This window comes from Halichoerus grypus, chromosome 14 (genome assembly GCF_964656455.1).
Source record: "Halichoerus grypus chromosome 14, mHalGry1.hap1.1, whole genome shotgun sequence".
Taxonomy (NCBI): Eukaryota; Metazoa; Chordata; class Mammalia; order Carnivora; family Phocidae; genus Halichoerus; species Halichoerus grypus.
This window is the reverse complement of record NC_135725.1, coordinates 27940758-27960984: the sequence shown is the minus strand read 5'-3', so window position 1 is coordinate 27960984 and position 20227 is coordinate 27940758. Positions and strand designations below refer to the sequence as shown.

Below are 20227 nucleotides of genomic sequence, written 5' to 3'. Positions count from 1 at the left end.
TCTGATGCATGAAATCAAAGAACTAAATCAATAGAGAGTTATTCCATGTTCATGGATAGGAAGACTCAATATTGTCAAGATGTCAGTTCTTCCCAACTTGATTTACAGATTCAATGTGATCCCTACCAAAGTTCCAGTAAGTTATTTTATGGATATTGACAAACTAATTCTAAAGTTTATATGGACAGGCAAAAGATGCAGAATAGCCAATATTGAAGGAGAAGAACATAACTGGAGGACTGATGCTACCCAACTATAAGACTTACTATAAATCTACAGTAATTAAGGGTGCCTGGGTGCCTCAGTCAGTTGGGCGGCCAACTTGATTTCAGCTCAGGTCATGGCCTTGGGGTTGTAGGATCGAGCCCTGCATTGGGCTCCACAGTCAGTGTGGAGTCTGCTTCTCCCACTCCCTTTGCTCCTCTCCCTGCTCATGTTTGCTCTCTCTCTCAAATAAATAAATATTTTTATTTTTATTTTATTTTATTTTATTTTAAAGATGTTATTTATTTATTTGACAGAGAGAGAGACAGCAAGAGAGGGAACACAAGCAGGGGGAATGGGAGAGGGAGAAGCAGGCTTCCCGCCGAGCAGGGAGCCCGATGCGGGGCTCGATCCCAGGACCCTGAGATCATGACCTGAGCCAAAGGCAGACGCTTAATGACTGAGCCACCCAGGCGCCCCTCAAATAAATAAATATTTTTAAAAATCTAGAGAAATTAAGACAGTGTGGTATTGGGGAAAGAACAGACAAATAGATCAATGGAACAGGATAGAAAGCCCAGAAACAGACCCCCATAAATGTAGTCAATTGGTCTTTGACAAAGGAGCAAAGGGAATATAATGGAGCAAAGATAGTCTCTTGAACAAATGGTGCTGGACCAACCAGACCTCCACACGCACAAAATGGACCTAGACACAGACCTTATACCCCGCACAAAAATTAACTCAAAATGAATCATAGGCCTAAATATAAACCGTAAAACTCCTAGAAGATAATATAGGAGAAAACCTAGATAAGCTTGAGTATGGTAATGACTTTTTAGATACAACACCAAAGACAGGATCCATGAAAGAAGTAATTGATAAGCTGGGCTTCATGAAGATGAAAAACTGCTCTGGGAAAGACAGCGTCAAGGGGATGAGAAGACAGGCCAGAGTCTGGGAGAAAATGTTTGCAAAAGACACATCTGATAAAGGACTGTTATCCAAAATATACAAAGAACTCTTAAAAATTCAACAATAAGAAAACAACTGCTTAAAAAGGGGGCCAAAGACCTTAACAGACACCTCACCAAAGCAGATACTCAGAAAATAAGCATATGAAAAGATGCCCCACATCATATGTCATCAGGGAAACGCAAATTAAAGCAACACCCCTACACACTTTTTAGAATAGCCAAAATCCAGAACACGGACAACACCAAATGCTGATGAGGATGTGAAGAAACAGAAACTCTCATTCATTGCTGGTGGGAATGCCAAGTGGTACAGCCACTCTGAAAGACAGTTTGGCAGTTTTTTTATAAAACTAACCACACTCACTATATGATCCAGCAATCATAGGACTTTATACCTACCCAAAGGAGCTAAAAACTTACATCATGCAAAAATCTGCAGAAGTCATTAATAGCAGCTTTATTCATCACTGCCAAAACTTGGAAGCAACCAAGATACATACCCTTCAGTGGGTGAATGGATAAATACACTGTGGTCCATCCAGACAATGGAATATTATTCGGTGCTTAAAAGGAATGAACTATTAAGCCATGAAAGGACATGGAAGAAACTTAGATGCATATTTCTAAGAGAAAGAAGCAGAAATGAAAAGATTACGTGGTGTGTGATTCTAACTACATGACATTCTGGAAAAAGCAAAACAATGGAGACAGTAAAAAGATCAGTGGTTGGCAGAGGTCAGCGGGGGAAGAAAAATGAACAGGAAGAGCAAAGAGGATTTCTGGGGCAGTGAGGATACTCTGTATGATATTATGATGATAGATGTATGTCATTATACGTTTGTCTAAACCCATAAAATATGCAACACCAAGAGTGAGCCCTTAGGCAAACTACGGACTTCGGGTGATTATGATGTGTCAATGTAGGTTCATTCTTTGTAAAAAATATATCACTGTGGTGAGTGATGTTGGTAACGGGGGTGGGGGGCGGGTGCTGTGCATGTGTGGGTGCAGGGAGAAATGGGAAATTTCTGCACCTCCTCTTGATTTTATTGTAAACCTAAACTGCTCTAAAAAAAAAAATCTTAATTTTTTTTTTTAAAACGCATAGCATGATGAGAACAAAAGTAAAAAGCACAGCGGTTACCATAGAATTAAAACATAGATCTAACATGGGCTGGTTCCACTTTAATTTTGTTTTCCACTTGAAGTACTTTCCTATATATTTTTTATGCATTGCAAACCGGACTTGGTATATTATAGGAAAGTAGAAATTGGATTCTTGGTTTCCCATCTTTGTTTTCTGTTATCTTACAAAGTTGAAGCTTAAGCTAATTTCATCGGTGTGTGAAGAAAAGTAAGGTGATCCCCAAGGAATCAGATTCCCCATGTGGAGTAGCTTACAATGGCCTCTGTGTCCCATGCTCAGGTACATAGTAAACCCTGCGGTCCTATGGGGGCAAATGTGTGGATATTTTTAAACGTTTTGCCACAATTGCATTTTTTTTTGTTGTTTTTTTGCCTGATGGAATTGTTTCTTATAATAAAATCTTTTCTGAGTGACAACTTAAAAAACAACCCTATATGTTGGGATTACATGGGAGAGTGTATGTGAATCCTCTTAGTAGGGTTTTGCTAACAAAGAAGTGTCCCTCAGTTGATACTCTAGAGCCACCTTCTAGATCCTTGTCTTTGTCTTCAGATCCTGATGCAAGAGCAAGATCGCCTCAACTGTCAGGAGGGTCTGCTTGTCCTTACTCACTTAGGCTCAGGTCCGTGAGCATCCTCCACCAAGCAGAGCGAGGCCACAGGGAGCTTTGGGGTCTCCGGTGTATCGGTGCCATTGAAGTGAATGTAAGCCGGGTACTGCTCTCCCTTTCGCCTGGCTTCCACCATGGCCACTCTGTTTCTACCCTGTTGTGTGCCCTGAAAGAACTTTGGCATTTGCTGAAAGGTCGTCCGTTGCAATTTTAGACCATTGGGTAACTTGAACTTCTAACATTTAAGCGTAGCTGCAAAGGGGTGTGATTGCTGCACCCAGCTGTCAGCCCGGGCCAGATGGTGGCAGAAATAGCGGACCCTCCCCTGTTCCCTTTATGGATGAGTCATTGAATAAATGGCACTAGTCAATACCGCTCCGTCCTTGTCTCCAAGTTCTCCAGGCTTCTGCTTATTCTTCCATCCCGTGTGCCAGGTGCAGAGCTTCTCCGGGTAGTTTGCCCTGAAGCACTGGTTGGTTGGTTTCACTTCCAATGTCTTGTTAACAGATACTTTATAAAACATAATATAACGAATTACAGGAAAGACCAGTGAACAGTTATCATTTAAGCAGAGTTGGGGGAGATGAAACAGTTCTGGAGACAGATGGTGGTGAGGGATGCACCACACTGTGAATGTATTTGATGCCACTGCACGGTGTGCTGAAAAATGGTTAAAATGGTAAAAAAAAAAACCAAAAACAAAACCCTGGAAAAATGAAACAAAAAAAACTACATACAAAATGCAGTCCCCGATTATTTAGTATTAGATTGCAATTTCATTTAAATTTAAATTACATTTTATTGCTAGATTTATTGATTTTTTTAAAAAAGATTTTATTATTTATTTGAGAGAGAGAGAGAGCAGGGGAGAGGAACAGAGGGAGAGGGCGAAGCAGGCTTCCTGTGGAGCAGGGAGCCCGATGTGGGGCTCGATCCCAGGACCCCGAGATCATGACCTGAGCCGAAGGCAGATGATTAATTGACTGAGTCACCCAGACACCCCTTATTGCTAGATTTAAATCACATTTTAATATAGACAGAGCAAACATAACATAGGACAATTGCAATAGAAATTTCTAAATACTTTCAATCTTTCTACTAACTTTGTCATGGACTGGTACAGTTTGCAGACTGTCCATGATCCATTCTGTATTTTGTTCTACAGTAAAATGAATTTTTAAAAAATGTAGTTATTTGAGTTTAACACACATATAGATTCAAATTGCCGTCACCATAATTAGGATACAGAACAGTCCCATCAGGCAAAAAACCCCTCCCTTGTCCTGACCCTCCCCACCCCCCTAGGCCCTGGCAACCATGGAATTGTTCTCTTTATATTTAATTTTGGTTTTTCAAAATATAAATGGGATCATACCATATATAATCTTTGAGACTGGCTTCTTTCACTTAGTACAGTGTCTTTGAGATTCGTCCCAGGGCTGCATGCAACCAATTTGTTCCTTTTTATTGCTGAATATTAGTCCGTTTTATGGATCTACCCCAGTTTGTTTATTCATTCACTGGAGAGCATTTGGGTTTGCGGTCTCTGATATGATAAATAGAGCTGCTATAAATATTCATGAAAGGGTGTTTGTGAATGGACATAATCATTTCTCTAGGGAAGATGTGAAGGCCCACTGAACTGGCGTTGTTTTGCACCATCATGTGGGAAATCCTTTGATGACAATGTTGTACTTCAAAGGAAACCTGGAAACCAAGAACCAGGACACTCTCTTCTTTTGTATTCACTTACTGGCCCAGAACTCCTAACATCCAGCCACGGATCTTCCGATAATTATGTCAGAAGAATCATTGTTGATCTCCCACTGGAAAGACAAAACTTAGTTATTCGTTAATAGCAACATGACACGGCAAGGTCACGTAGAAGGCTCCCTCTACAGTTCTTACCATCCCCCACAGCTCTCAGAAAAGAAAGAGGGCTTTCTGGTCTAGATCCTGGTGATGTCAAAATTAAAGTGTTCTGACAGAGCACGTGCCCCTCCACAGATGTATCTTACCGAAGGCTCACACAAACACGTGCACAAAGTTATGGAAGCTTGTTGAAGCACTGTTTCAAGAGCAAACACTTCCAAAATCATCGAACAGTCCGCACCTTGGAATGCAGTGTATCTCTGTGTACTGACATGGATGTATATTTCCAAGGTGTTTCGCTGTGGCAGCCACATGAGATGGGTTGACCCATGGATAGCAGTGCCCACCTTCGTAGCAAGGGGTCCTCATATCACACAAATCTGGCCAAAGCTATGTAGGAAGAAGTCCACTGGTGTGTGTGTGTGTGTGTGTGTGTGTGTGTGTGTGTGTGTGTGTGTGTGTGTTCTGGGGAAATATTTCTTTTCTAATAAAAGGGAACTAATGTGATTGGAGCTCCCTTCTCCCCCTTTGGGTCTTCAATGTGGGCTAGACATTCAGAATGGTGGTTGCCTTTTTTGTGCTGTTGAGAGGTCTTACCTGGGAGGCAGAAGCCAGCTGACCAAGGATAACAGAAGAGTCAGAGGGGCCCCTAATGGAACCTTTGAATAGCCAAATAAATGCCAGCAGCCACCTCCTAGCGAACTCATGAGAAAATACGAGAAAAACAAGCCCCCGCATATCTAAATCATCTGAGTTTTCTCTTACTTGCAGCTAAACACATTCTGATTGAAATAACTGTCAGAAGAAAAAAATCCTATTGCAGAGCCATGTGTATATTCCTCTATTTTGCAAAATGGAATTATATATGTACACATAATAGTTATATATACATCTGGGGCGCCTGGGTGGCTCAGTCGGTTAAGCGTCTGCCTTCAGCTCAGGTCATGGTCCCAGGGTCCTGGGATCGAGCCCCGCATAGGGCTCCCTGCTCAGCGGGAAGTCTGCTTCCCCTTCTCCCTCTGCCACTCAACCTGTTGTGCTGTCTCTCTCTGTGAAAATAAATAAAATCTTTAAAAAAATAGTTATATATACATCTAAAATAGTTACATATACATCTAAAAACTATAACAATAGTTATATATACATCTAAACTATATGTACACATAATAATTAAATATACATTTAAAATACATACATCAAAAATAGTTATATATATCTATAATAGTTGAGAGATACTGAACACCTACTATGTGACAGGCTCATCTTATCACTTTTAATCCTGACAACCACTCTATAAGGTAGATGTTTTACTGCTCTTCCCATTTATAAGAGAGGAAACTGAGGCTTCAGAAACTTTCCCAGGATAACTAGCAGACAACTAGCTTGGGACTCAGTGTCGGGTCTGTGTGCCCCTGCAGAAGGTTCTTGGTCCACCCTATGCAGGCCCCCACCAGCTCAGTTAGTCCTAGAGAATAGGTTGGGGGCTGGGCTGGTGGTGAGGACTCTCACTTTTCTTTCTTATTTTTTTTTAAAGATTTTATTTATTTATTTGAGAGAGAGAGAGAGAGCACAAGCAGGGGGAGGGGCAGAGGGAGAAGCAGACTTCCTGCTGAGCAGGGAGTCCCATGGGGGACTTGATCCCAGGACTCCATCCCAAGAACCCTGGGATCATGACCTGAGCCGAAGGCAGACGCTTAACCGACTGAGCCACCCAGGGGCCCCTCACTTTTCTTTATATATTTCCGTAGTGTTTCCTTTCAGTAAGCAAGTAGTATTTTTGAATTAGGAATTGATAAAACAACCCTGATGTGAGGCACTGCGCTAGGAATATAATTTTCTTCTTCTAGATTTGGTTATCTATTACGGATACCCACTCAGTCATACATGCTTTTTGGAAATAAGAAGCATCCTTTTCAAATGTTTATGAAAGACCCCCTGGCTAAGCGGTCCCAGGATTGACATTATCTTATTACGTGACCTATACCCCAGATAAGCTATCTGCCAGTCTGCCTCCCATAGGCACTGGGGAATTGGGTTCTGCGGTAGATCTATTCGAAGAATCCTGAGTCCTTGAATGAGAGGGTTTTATGGATCGTTCTTTAGTGGCTGGATTTCTCATCTCCCACCAGTTACTAAAGGGTTGCTTCCTAGGATCTTTAAAAGAAAAGGTTCATCAAGAGAAAGTAGGTGTGTGTTTCTGGGCTGCCTGATTCTATTTACAGCTTGCTTATGGTGCTTTGGCAGCCTATCAGATCAGCCTGCCAGAGAGATTTCCTTGAGGGCTTGCCCAGTTATCTCAACCACGTGGGTCAGGGCACTTTTTCCTTAAAGGTCCTGGCAGGGCCGGCAGGAACCAGCTCTGATACCGAGGAGCTACAGCCTGTAGAGATAAGCAGGGCTTCCTGGGAGAAAAGAAGGATTTGAAAAGTTACCCGCCACGATGTCGGACAGAAGCCCCTTCGAAACGGACATGCTCACCCTCACTCGCTACGTTATGGAAAAGGGGCGTCAGGCCAAAGGGACCGGGGAGCTCACACAGCTACTGAACTCCATGCTGACGGCCATCAAAGCCATATCCTCGGCTGTGCGCAAGGCTGGCCTGGCCCACCTGTGAGTCCGGGGGAAGCAGGTGCGGGTGCTCAGACACGCAGGGATTCAGGCCCAGGTGGGGCATGGGCAAAGCTGCAGGTGCTTGGGCCAGCTGCCGTGTCAGGAGCTATTTGCCTCTGCGCCCTGGAGGGGAGGCGCTTTTAAAAGTTTCTGTTTGATAAAGGGCTTTTGACTTATTTCGAGAAAGGAACAAAATACTTGGAGACATGGTATGGAGAAAAAAAGATAAAATTTTTCTTTTTCCTTTTCTTAATATATAATTTTTCCAATGGCCATGTAACATAAGCTCAGGGGCTTGTTGCATTAAAAATATAGGTTGAATTATGGTGACTTGTTTCTTGTGGCACAAAGAAAGAGCAAGGAAGACTTATTTAGCTTTATGCTCTTTAGCAGATACGAGCATTTTCTTGCCATGAACTTTGACAACGTGCTAGGAGCTAGGAATCATTTACAAAATAACTTCCTGCCCTGAAGCTCCAGTCTTACTCTGGAAAGGAGTCTTTTGCTTTAAAAACAATTTTGTGTTTCTTCTCTGTGACTCTTTATCTTCTTCTCTACTTGGTGTGCAGGAAGCTGGGAGGTTCTGGGTTTAGGAGGAGGGAATGCAGAGCGTTCTTCCACTTTGTTCTCTTCTGTACTCTGTCCAAGCACAGGACGAGGCCAAGTTCAGGCTACAGCTGCTCACTGTCACAGCTGCTGACCTTAAAAAATAAGTCGCTTATCTTACCAGCAAAAATGAGTTTATTGGGGAATAGCAGAGAATTGCAATCTGGGACAAGCAAGCTACGTCAAAAACCATAGGCTGGTCTAACAAAGGAGAAGAAGGTTATTTTACGGAGGAGGAAACTGAAAATTGTTGTTTTGAACAAAAGCAAGAGTTCAGGGCCATAATGATTTCTTACTCGCTGAGTTGCTGGGGTAGTCCATTTCTTGTAGGAGATGCGATGTGCATCTTTTCCTGTGGGAGCCTGTAATTGATGATTTCCTGGAGGATTCTTCTGTTGGGGTTTGGAATTGACAACACTTCTGGAATGACCTCCAGCGGCACTGTGTGAGGGCTCCCCCTTCTGGCCTCCTGACTCAATTTTTTTTTTTTTTTTTTTAAGATTTTATTTATTTATCTGACAGACAGCGAGAGAAGGAACACAAGCAGGGGGGTGGGGGAGGGAGAAGCAGGCTTCCTGCGGAGCAGGGAGCCCGATGCGGGGCTCGATCCCAGGACGCTGGGATCATGACCTGAGCTGAAGGCAGACGCTTAACGACTGAGCCACCCAGGCGCCCCTCCTGACTCAATTTTAGTGAGGTTTCCCTCTATTAATTTTCATACAGCCAAGTGTCCAGTTTAAGTCTGCGGTAAAAAGAAGCTGGCTTTCTCTGGGGTTCCATTTTCTTAGTAGCAATTCCAGTGGCGGTCTTCTCAAAAGTTGAAGGGACCCATTATTATTATTCCTCCAAAAATGAAATAACAAAAAGAAATATCAAAATCTAATAATTTAAAATATTAATTCTTAACAATTTAGTACTTTTAATACCAAAAATTTGATAGTGTTATGGGGTACCTGGGTGGCTGAGTCGGTTACGCATCTGACTCTTGATCTCAGCTCAGGTCTCGATCTCAGGGTCATGAGTTCAAACCCTGTGTTGGGCTCCACACTGGGAGTGGAACCTACTTAAAAAAAAAAGATGCATTATGATCTCCTTTCCCTGCTTATTATTACCTCATTCAGCAATAATGGCCAAGCTCTACGATTAAGAACTTTCATGAATATGAGGTGCAGCCATTTGCGTCTGTCCTGCTCCTATGAGGTGATGGGCCATACTGAGTGACACTAAATAGTGACTTTACCTGTCCCTGTATATGGGCCCTGCTATGCTTAGTCATTTTCTGGGCCTCTCCGCTGCTTGCTGCCATTTCAGCATTAGCTGCCCACTTTAATGGGTTCCTCCTCTGTGCAGGATGCTTAGGTAGGCAGCGGCTGCCGTGGTAGGGTTGTACTAATCGGCTTCAGAACTCTAACTTTGTGGCTGTTGAGTGTCCAGATGAAGCAGACTCAGGAATTGGATAATAGGGTGTTTATTGAACTTGGCTCTTCCTTCCATGTGATTGTCTACTCTTGTCAGGACCTCAGTTGCCCATTTGTAAACTGGAGGGGATACTAACAGCCCCTAACTTATGGGGTTGTTGTAAGGCTTAGTGAATCCATAGGATGAAGATTTCAACAGTGCCAGATCCATAAGAAATGCTCAGTAAATGCTCCTTATTGCAGTGGTTCCAAGCCCAGATCTGGGGAAATATGCGGGCGGGCTGGTCCATGCTGCTGATTGTCCCCTAGGTGGCAGGTACAGCCCACTGAATCAAGATGTCAGACTCCACCTTTTTCTCAGAGGCTGAGGTCCTCAGGCTGGCAGGAGCCCCACATCCTGCCAATTCAGATGACATCCTTCCCCTGGCTCCTCAGTACGAAACACCAAAATGGCAGTGTGAGAAGCCCATTGTCTGGAAATTCCTTCTTTCTAACAAAATGCTGAGATTAATAAACAGGACCCTGGAATTGCTTCTCATATTACTAGAAGGTCGCTCTCGGTCCTGGAGCAATTCTGCTCATGAAAATGGGACTTCCACATACTCCTGCCCCTTCCCATCCAGGGGACCTCAAGCCCCTCATTCTTTTGCTTCCTTTTTCTGGGAAGACATTTTTAGGCGCAAACTTAATGAATGCAAAAGGGATCAGAAATTTTCATGTTTTTTCTTCTTTTTTGTCCGCTCATTGTTGTAGGAGGAAGGGAAAGCTAGAGTGCTTCTTCTGGAAACATCTTCATGGTTTTCTACTGTCAGTGGTAGAATATCCCATTTAAAAATTGTCAGTAAAGCTTTTAGATTAGTTAAAATGGTAAAAGATGTTTTCCTGTGGGTTATAAAGCTCTCTTGCATCCATGACCTAACTTGAAGCAGTTGTCAGACAATTAGATCTCATTATGAATGAGCTTCCATTCTTTCTGGAAGGAGGGGTGTTGATGGGGGTTAAGGGTAGAGGGCACCTGGAGGAAGGCTGTCAGTCAAGGAAGAGGGTGGGAAGTGAGTTGTCCCCTGCTTAGGGTAGATCAGTGGTTCTCAACCCTAGCTACCTGTTAGAACCACCTGAGGATTCCTTCAACAAATAAATGGGATTAAATAAGGGAGAAGTAGGGAAATTACTTTCCTGCCTTGCCTTCTTCATAATTCAGTGAATATGTATTGAGCATCTACTACTTCCTTGAGCACTATGGAAACCAGCACAGTAGTAGGCCAGTGTTCTAGCCTTCACTGAGGAGACAATCCAGCAGGAAAGGTATTTGCATGAATAGATCGTGAACTGCTGTGGGAGGGACGACAGGGGATGTGCCTGGTCTGTTGTGGGACCACGGAAGCTTCTGGAAGGGATCAGGAGGGAGAGTAGGGAGAAGCCGATGGTTGGCAGACAGCATTCCTGTGGGGGAAACACAATGAGTGAAGGTGAAAAGGAGAGGAGCAGCTTGCTGGGTGCCGGTGGCCACAGGACCTTTGTAGCTGTTGAGATGAAAAAGGCTTGAGTGGGGTAATAGCCATGCCACTCTTGGGGAAAGTGTGGGGGTAGGGTGACAAACTCGGGGGTACCTGTAAGGCAAGGGTGTGCCTGGTGGATTCTGGAGGTGAGACTGGCTGAGCGAGCTGAGTGGGCCAGGGTTTCCTTGGTTGGGCCTTAAGCCCTCTGTGGGGAACCTGGGAACTCTGGGTGAGACCAGAGTGATCTGGTTGGCATTTTAGAAGGATCCTGCCCATGAGGGTGGAAGCTGGGAGAACTTCGCGTTCCAAAACATAAAGCTAGATAGAATTTTTCTTACATTGCTTGAAATGGTAGTGAAGAACAAAATCAAATTAGTTAATTGTGACCCCGAGTTTCCTTCTTAAGGAATGCAAAGCTACCACAGAGCGATTTTTCATTCGGCCCACCAGGCCACTATTTGAGGGTAATCAAGAGATACTTGAGATTTCAGTGCTGGAAAGCCATGGGCCTTTACTTGGAGTCAGTAATGATGGCGATGTGTCTTTCCCTTCGCCTCCCACTGCCGAATGCAGGTTTGTGTTTTATTAAGATTGAATTCTTTTTTTTTTTTTTTAAGATTTTATTTATTTATTTGACAGGGAGAGACACAGTGAGAGAGGGAACACAAGCAGGGGGAGTGGGAGAGGGAGAAGCAGGCTTCCCGCGGAGCAGGGAGCCCGATGCGGGGCTCGATCCCAGGACCCTGGAGTCATGACCTGAGCTGAAGGCAGACGCTTAACGAATGAGCCACCCAGGCGCCCCTATTAAGATTGAATTCTGGGTGAATAAGGGGATATGACAATATCCCTGAGATGTAAAGGAAGCAAGGTTGAGAACCCCGCTGTGAGACATGTTATACGTGGTCTGTATAATTTGGAGACTCTGCAGCCATGAGAGGATTGGCGGGATACAATGGTGGTGTCTTAGCGTCTGGGCTTCTTTGCTGGAGATTGGATTCCCTTAGTGATTTCATTGACTTTCCTCTTCTTAGGTACGGAATTGCGGGAAGCGTGAACGTGACCGGGGATGAGGTGAAGAAACTGGACGTGTTATCCAATTCCCTGGTGATCAACATGCTCCAGTCCTCCTACAGCACCTGCGTCCTGGTTTCGGAGGAGAATAAAGACGCGATTATCACCAACAAGGAGAAGAGGGTGAGTGCGGGATCGGAATGCAATTACCCTCTTCACCAGCAGATGGTACTACTGAGTTGGGAAGAATCTTTGCCTTGCTTTTTCTTTAGTTTCCGGGATTTTCTTTGATTCCTTAAGTTCTGTTTTCTGAAAAAAACGGATTGCATACTTTTTTTAGCGAGAAGTCTTATGTGTCTAGTGCAAAAAATTCCCATAACAGGGGGGTGATTCATTCAGGAAATAAATCAGTAACTTACTGAAAATGCCTCAGTGCACGGTGGGGTTCATGGGTTTTCACTTCATGTGCCGGGAGCAAGTGCTGCATTTTTTTTGTGGCTTCAAAATCAAGTCCAGTAAAAGGTAGAGTTCCTCGGAAGAGCAGGACAATACTCTTCCCATCCCCACTTCTATGCCCCATCTCCCCAATACACACTTCTCCAAGGGGGCTCTGGTTTCAGCAGAGATTTCTTCGTGCCTGACAAACTGTTAGACTCATACAGAAAAGAAACCATAAAAACCGTGTGCTCTTGCCTTAATACAGTGGTAAATGTGGTCAGTGCAGGGCATGACCGGGGAGGGTCTGTAGTCATTCTGGTTTCACAAGCAGTTCGTTAAAGACAGGGGTTTGCTGGTGGCCAAAAATTCAACCTATGTTCAGCTATGATGCAAAATAAACACTGGGACTGGCCCTTGTTTTATACACTGGGTGTTGGAGACCATTTCTTCATAATTAGCTGAGAGGATGGAAGAGGTAAAGCCAGATTTATTAAGCACCTGCTCTATACCAGGGACTGTGCAAAGCACTTTACTCTCATTGTCTCACACAATTTAAACTACATTACACTGATTCTTTTCAACATTTAGTTCCCACTGATATGCCCCCAATCATCTCTCCAATCTAATCCATCATTTTCTTTCCCAGTTGGCCTGAGTTATACAAGTCTTGGTGCTAGTTCTTGATTATTCCATGCCTACTTCCATGCCAGCTCCTTGAACATTTTCCAGCATATGCTAGATGCTCAACAGATATCTGTTGAATGCATGCATGCATGAATAGATGGGCTCAGTTGAATTATCTACAGGGAGAATGGGGAATTTCCAAATTTATGGATTATCCCACTTTTTAGCCCCCCCTCACCCCCATTGAGCAAGGAATACAAAAGAAATAAAGGTCAGCTTAAGCTAGGGCATTACTCACCAGAAAGTCAGGGAAAAGTAATTTTAGTGGTGGGAGAAATGACTCCCATCTTACCTGATGTTATATTATCTGCGTTTAATTAGCCCGGAGACTCCTTTCCCTATCACTAAAGCTCTCCCAGAACCTTGCACCTAGGAGGCCTGTAAAAAGTATCTGGTGATTTCTTTCTATGCAATGGCAGCTGGAGCAGCCTGTGACAGCAGTGTGGGTGGGCTAGAAACATCCGCCCCCCCACTCTGTCTTCTGGTCTTCGCATAGGACAGGTGGGTTGGATGCAGCAAAACCTAGGACAGTATTTTTATTCCCCAGACTACTTATGCATACTAGCTCTCTTAATAAGACAGATCCAGAGGCTCTGGGACATTGTTCTGAGATTTTCCAAAGTCTTTTGGCAAAAATGCTCTAAAAGGAGGAAAGCCTGTCTGCAGAGAGGTTCAGAAAGAATCATGAGTAAATCTATAACTGACCTTACCGTGGATATGGATAGAGCTAGCCTGGGTTCATCTTCAGCTTCTCCACCCCTTCTGGGCCGGGTGCCAATTTCAGACCTGGTTTCCTCTCACACCCTTGGCAGCTCTGAGTCCCCAGTGGGCCCACACAGGAGAGGAGGGCAGAGCCAGAGGAGGTGCGGAGGTGGATGGGACCTGGATCACCCCACGTGGGCATCAACTCATCAGTCTATGGGCAGGTTGGCTCTGAGCTCAGGATTCATAGATGCTGATATACTTTGCTCTCCTTGGTTATTGCATTTTTTGATAAGGATAGCCCTTTGCTCTAAATCACTTCTTGATGTAGTGTTACCTGCCATGTACAGCCATTCACACGGAGTGTGTTGTCTGAAAGGGGGCCAATCAGGTGGTTCTTCTCTCTGTGCATTTAGGGGAAGTATATAGTCTGCTTTGACCCACTGGATGGATCTTCTAACATCGACTGCTTGGCCTCCATTGGAACCATCTTTGCTATCTATAGAAAGGTGAGTAGACAGTCTGATCTTTAATGCCTCTTCCCTCTGGTAGTTTCTGGAAGGTTCGAGTTTGGAGTTCTAGTCTCTGTCCTCCTACTAACCAGACACAGCACTGTAGGCAAACCATAACTCGCTCGGTCTCAGGATCCTCACTGGAAGAACTGATGTGGTACTTTTCCGATTGCCTTCTTTATCAGCTGGGTGGGAAGGTAACGTCAGAGGACTGATGGAGCCTGGTTTTGAAAATCTGGATGTGACACAAATATCAGACGTGGTATTAGGTTCCTGGTGGCATTTGAGGGCTCCTCTGTTTCTCAGATCTTACTGTATTCATTTTCTATTGCTGCTGTAACAATTGGCCATATGTTTAGAGGCTTAAAGCAATGCCCACTTATTATCTACCATTGTGTAGGTTGGAAGTCTGACAGGCATGGCTGGGTTCTCTGCTTGGGTCTCACAAGGCCAAAATCTGGGTGTCAGCCAGCCTGGCCTCCTCCTGAGAGGATGTGGGTGGGGAAATTAGCTCCCAGGCTCACTTAGGTGGTTGGCAGAGTTCAGTTCCATTCTCTTGTGGGTTGGAGGCCCTTGTTTTTTTTGTTTGTTTGTTTTTTGGCTGGCTGATGCTGGGGCCATTTTCAGCTTCTAGAAGCTTCCTACATTCTGTGGCTTGTGACTCCTATGTCCTTAAAGACAGCAAAGGCAGGCCAAGTCTTGCTCAGACTTCTAATCTCTCTGATATCCCCACTTTGCTTCATCTCCCCTGCCCTCAGCCACAGAAGTTCTCTGATTTTAAGGGCTCATTTGATTAGATTGGGCACATCTGGATAATCCGTGATGATCTCTCTATTTTAAATTGGTAACCCTAGGGGCGCCTGGGTGGCTCAGTTGGTTAAGCGACTGCCTTCGGCTCAGGTCATGATCCTGGAGTCCCTGGATCGAGTCCCGCATCGGGCTCCCTGCTCGGCAGGGAGCCTGCTTCTCCCTCTGACCCTCCCCCATCTCATGTGCTCTCTCTCTCTCATTCTCTCTGTCTCAAATAAAAAAAAAAAAAAAATCTTTAAATTGGTAACCCTAATTACATCTGCAAAGTCCCTTGTGACACATAATGCAGCACAGTCACAGATTCTGGGGATTAGGGTCTCTTTGGGGCATTTCACCTACCCCACAAACCCAACAACAGAGGGTTTTGTGGGTTGGTTTGTGACCATCCAGGATCACCTGAGACTTCATGTCAAACCACATAATCCACATTAGATCTCATTTGAGGATCAGTCCTCACTCCAGTCAGGATGGCTGGGCCTCTGCCCTGGAGGCTTTCAGGCAGAAGGGAGACCAAGGGTGCTGGATGGCTTTAAGGATTGCTCAGTTGGGTAATCTGCCCTCCAGGCTGGTTGCAGAGGCCCATACCCATGCCTCTGGCTCACAGCACACATTCTGTCCACTAAACCAGTGATCAAACAAGTCTCAGGCATCACTGACTTTCTACACTATGATTTGGCACTAATTCTGTAATGTGCATGTAATTAACTTTCTCTGAGTGTTTTCCTTAGTGCTCTTAGATGATAAACGTGAGGGGGAGGATTGGCTCTGTCCCATTCACCTAATGTGCTGTCCATAGATGTTGATATTGCAAGATATTTCTGCCTAGCTGACGGTTGTCCAAAGAAAGAGCCCAGAATTTTATTTTCAGGGGCAAAAGCTTAGCAGAAAACTAACCTTAGCATGATATGTGAATTAGTCTAAGCTTCTTTCTGAGGAGAACATCAAGGAGCAGGAGCGGGCTCTGTGATTCCTGTTTTGGAGAACCAAATGGAAGCCAAGCCACCCTGGACGGGAGGGAACCTCTGAGAATTTTGCTTTCCCAGTTGGTGCTTCTCTTTTTTTCCTTGCAAAGAGAGAAAAGGAGACTTTTGCAGAGGGAGCAGGTGAGAATGACCAGACACTTTCTCTGGTATTTGAGAGAGTGAAAGATTAAGATGATGTTTTGAAATGAGCAAAAATGAGCTAGGTGAATAAAGGAGCTTTGCTTCTCCCTTTGAGGTACAGCGTAGAGATAAAAATAAAGGGACAGATGGTGTGATCTTTATGAGATTCTGGAAAAAGACACCCGTGCTGAGCGTGAGTCGGGCACGTTCTGCCCAGCTGCAAGCACCGTGCTCCTGGGTCAGTCCTCGCCTGAGCCCGGGAGCCAGGTGCATATTCTGCTGTCGCTTTCTTACTGGTGAACACATTGAAGAACGGAGAAGTGACTCGACTAAAATCAGCAGTCAGGACATGGCCGGTCGGAGGCTCAAATTGGCTCTCTAGCTCCACCAATCACATTTCTTAATAGCTTCTCACCCGCCTCCAGTTTTATTGAGATATAGTTGACATATGGCATTGGATTAGAATAGGTGAACAACATAATGATTTAAGATATGTATGTACATATGTATATGTGTATGCATATATATACACTGTGAGATGATCACCATAGTAAGTTAACATCTATCACCTCACATAGTTAAACAAATATATATATTTTTTCCGGTCATGAGAACTTTTACGATCTACTCTCATAGCCACTTTCAAATGTACAATCCGTACTCTTAACTATAGTCACCATGCTGTACATTACATCCTTACAACTTATTCATTTAATGACTGGAAGTTTGTACCTTTTGGCCACCTTCACCCATTTGCCCCTCACCCTTCCACCCCTGCCCCTGGCAACTACCAATATGTTGCTAGAAAAAAAACCACAGGAGAATATCATCATGCCTTTGGGGAAGGTAAATATTTCTTAAACAAGAGATTGAAAGCAATAACCATGAAAGAAAGGGCTAATGAACTATAGTTCATTAAAATTAAGAACTTTTGCTTATCAGAAGACAAAATTAAGAGAGTGAAAAGGTAACTACAGACTGGAAGAAAAGATTTTCAATACATATTTCCAACGAGGGACTCCTATGCAGAATAAGAACTTCTACAAATGAATAAAAAAAATACCATCAATCTAATCAAAGGGATGGGCAAAGACTCAAACAGGCACTTCACTAAAGAGATTTTTTTTCCACAACTTGTTAATAATAAGCACAAGAGAGATGCTCAACATCATTGGTCCTCAGAGAAATGAACATTAAAACAACGAGACATCATTCACCCCAGGAGAATGGCTAAAATGAAAAGTGTATACCAAGTGTTGATGAAGAAACTGGGAATTGTACGTTGTTAGTGGTAGTAAAAAATAACACAAACACTTTGGAAAGTTGAGATGGCACCTGCTGATGATAAACATAGAGTCATACATTATGGTCCAACAAATCCACTCCTGGTACGCACCCAAGATAAGTGAGTGCTCGTGTCTGTCCAAAGACATGTGACAAATGATTCATAATAGCTCCTGATTGGAAAACAAAGCCCAAGTGTGTATCAACATTAGAATAGATGAATAAATTGTGGTGTATTCATACAACAGAAAACTACATAGCAATGAAAAAGAACAGAAAACTGCTATGTGCAATAACAGATAAAATTGCAAAGACATAATGTTGTGAAACAAGCTAGATACAAAAGAACACATGCTTTGTGATTTCATTTATATGAAGTTCTAAAACAGGCAAAGGTGATTATCCTTTTGATGTCCACATGATAAAAGGCAGGGTAGACGTTACCTTTGGAGGAGGTGATAGTGATTAAGGAGGGGCGCAAGAGTCTGGTAGGTTGTTAGAAATGTTCTGTAATGGGGCGCCTGGGTGGCTCAGTCGGTTGGATTCCAGAGTCCTGGGATCAGGCCCCGTGTCAGGCTCCCTGCTCCATGGGGAGACTTCTTCTCCCTCTCCCTCTGCCTGCCGCTCCCCCTGCTTGTGCACTCTCTCGCTTTCTCTCTCGTTCTCTGTCAAATGGATAAATAAAATCTTTTTTTTTTTTTAAAGAAATGTTCTGTAAATTGATCTTGGTTGTTACATAAGTATATATTACATGTATGTAAAAACTCATTGAACTGTACAATTTGGATTTGTGTGCTTTGCTATGAGTAAGTTGTACCTCAATACAAAGAAAAATGGTCTACTTTTCCATACCTTCTACCACCAAACACAGTGAGCCTTTGCAATTGCCATTAACTTTACTGGTAAGGGGCTATAGGATGCATCCCTTCCTTTACCTATGACAGATTTAGATGTTTTATTGGGGTAGGAAGAAATAAAAAGACTGGAGAAAGATAACACTAAATCGTTTGCAAACTACTCTGAGATTTTCTGAGAAGAGTGTCATAGCAATAGAGATGACTAATATGAAGTAGATCTTAAAAATCTCAAAATCAGAAAAAAAAACGAGCCTTTCTCTTTTCCATGCACTGAAATAAATTATAGATGGGTTAATGAATTTCATGGAGAAATAAAACATAGAAGAAATAAAACATAGAAGACTATTTGTCTGGCCTTATCTTGATGTAGGAGAAATTCTTTTTTTTTTTTTTTTTTTTAAGATTGTATTTATTTGCGAGAGAGAGAATGAGAGACAGAAAGCATGAGAGGGAGGAGCAGACTCCCTGCTGAGCAGGGAGCCTGATGTGGGACTCGATCCCGGGACTCCAGGATCATGACCTGAGCCGAAGGCAGTCGCTTAACCAACTGAGCCACCCAGGCGCCCCATTGATGTAGGAGAAATTCTATCTAGCCGTAAAGACAGAGAAGAAAATAATATGGGCTGTAATGAATAATTTTATTTATTTATTTATTTTTAAATATTTTATTTATTTGAGTGAGAGAGAGAGAGGGTGCACGAGCAGGAGGGAGGGGCAGATGGAGACAGAGAAGCAGGCTCCCTGCTGAGCAGGGAGCCCTATGTGGGACTCAATCCCAGGACTCTGGGATCATGACCTGAGCCAAAGGCAGATGCTTAACCTACTGAGCCACCCAGGTGCCTGAATAATTTTAATTACCAAAAAATTGCACTGCAAAAGAAAAGGACACTGTAAATAAAATTAAAAGGCAGATGGCACTCGAGGAAAATAGATGTAACACATATAAGGCATTACTATCTCTCATATGTAAAAAGGTATTAAAATAAACAACAAGAAGATAAATACCCTGAGAGAGAAATACACAAAGACATGAAACGGGCAACTTACAAAATAAGAAATAAAATTGGCCAAGAAGGCAATGAAGTTTACATTGTTAACTATAAAAAAATGGAAATTAAAACAAAAGAAATGTAATTTTTTTTAGCCATCAAATTGGCCAAGTTGAAAAAATAGTGCTCTCTTATATTCATCAGATTGAATTAAAGCAAATGCTTTGGGGCACCTGGATGGCCAGTCGGTTAAGTGTCCGACTCTTGATTTTGGCTCAGGTCATGATTGCTGAGTGTGGAGCTTGCTAAAGATTCTTTCTCTCCCTCTTCCTCTGCCCCTCCCCCCACCCCACCCCACTCCCACTTGTGCAGGCACACGTGCTCTTTCTCTCTCTCTAAAAAAAAAAAAAAAAGCAAATGCTTTTATCACTGATGGTAAAGCTATAAGTTAATGTAATCTTTCTGAGGGGCAACTTTTCAATATGTATCAATAGTCTTTTACCCAATAATTTCATTGTTTGGAATTTCTCTTGGGAGAATAATCAGAGAAACACATATTTGTGCACTAGATTGTTCATCTCAGAGTTGTTTTGGTATTTTAAAAAAATTAGGAGACATCAAAAGAAAAATAAGGGAATACTATAAACACCTGTACACACATAAATCTGACAACTTAGATGAAATGGAACAATTCCTCAAAAAGCATACTCTGTTAAGAGAATGAACACACAAGCTACAGAATGAGAGAAGATATTTGCAAACCAGTCTGACAAAGGACTCCTATCTAGAACATAAAAGCACTCTCAAAACTCATTAGTAAAAAACTCTGAACAATCCAATTAGAACATGAGACATGAAGAGACATGTCACCAAACAGGTGAAAATGAGTCTGTT

At 43.1% G+C, this 20227-nt stretch overlaps 1 protein-coding gene across 1 annotated transcript in view; it reads left to right on the top strand.

Annotated features, from left to right (window-relative positions):
- Positions 1 to 7153: 7153 nt before the first annotated feature.
- Positions 7154 to 20227, top strand: part of FBP2 (fructose-bisphosphatase 2) — a 30528-nt gene continuing 17454 nt past the window's right edge. Inside the window, exons 1-3 of the mRNA XM_078061264.1 lie at positions 7154 to 7420; positions 11975 to 12137; positions 14195 to 14287. Of these exons, the coding sequence (XP_077917390.1) occupies positions 7251 to 7420; positions 11975 to 12137; positions 14195 to 14287 (426 nt within the window). The 5' untranslated portion in view covers positions 7154 to 7250. The remainder of the gene's footprint in view (positions 7421 to 11974; positions 12138 to 14194; positions 14288 to 20227) is intronic.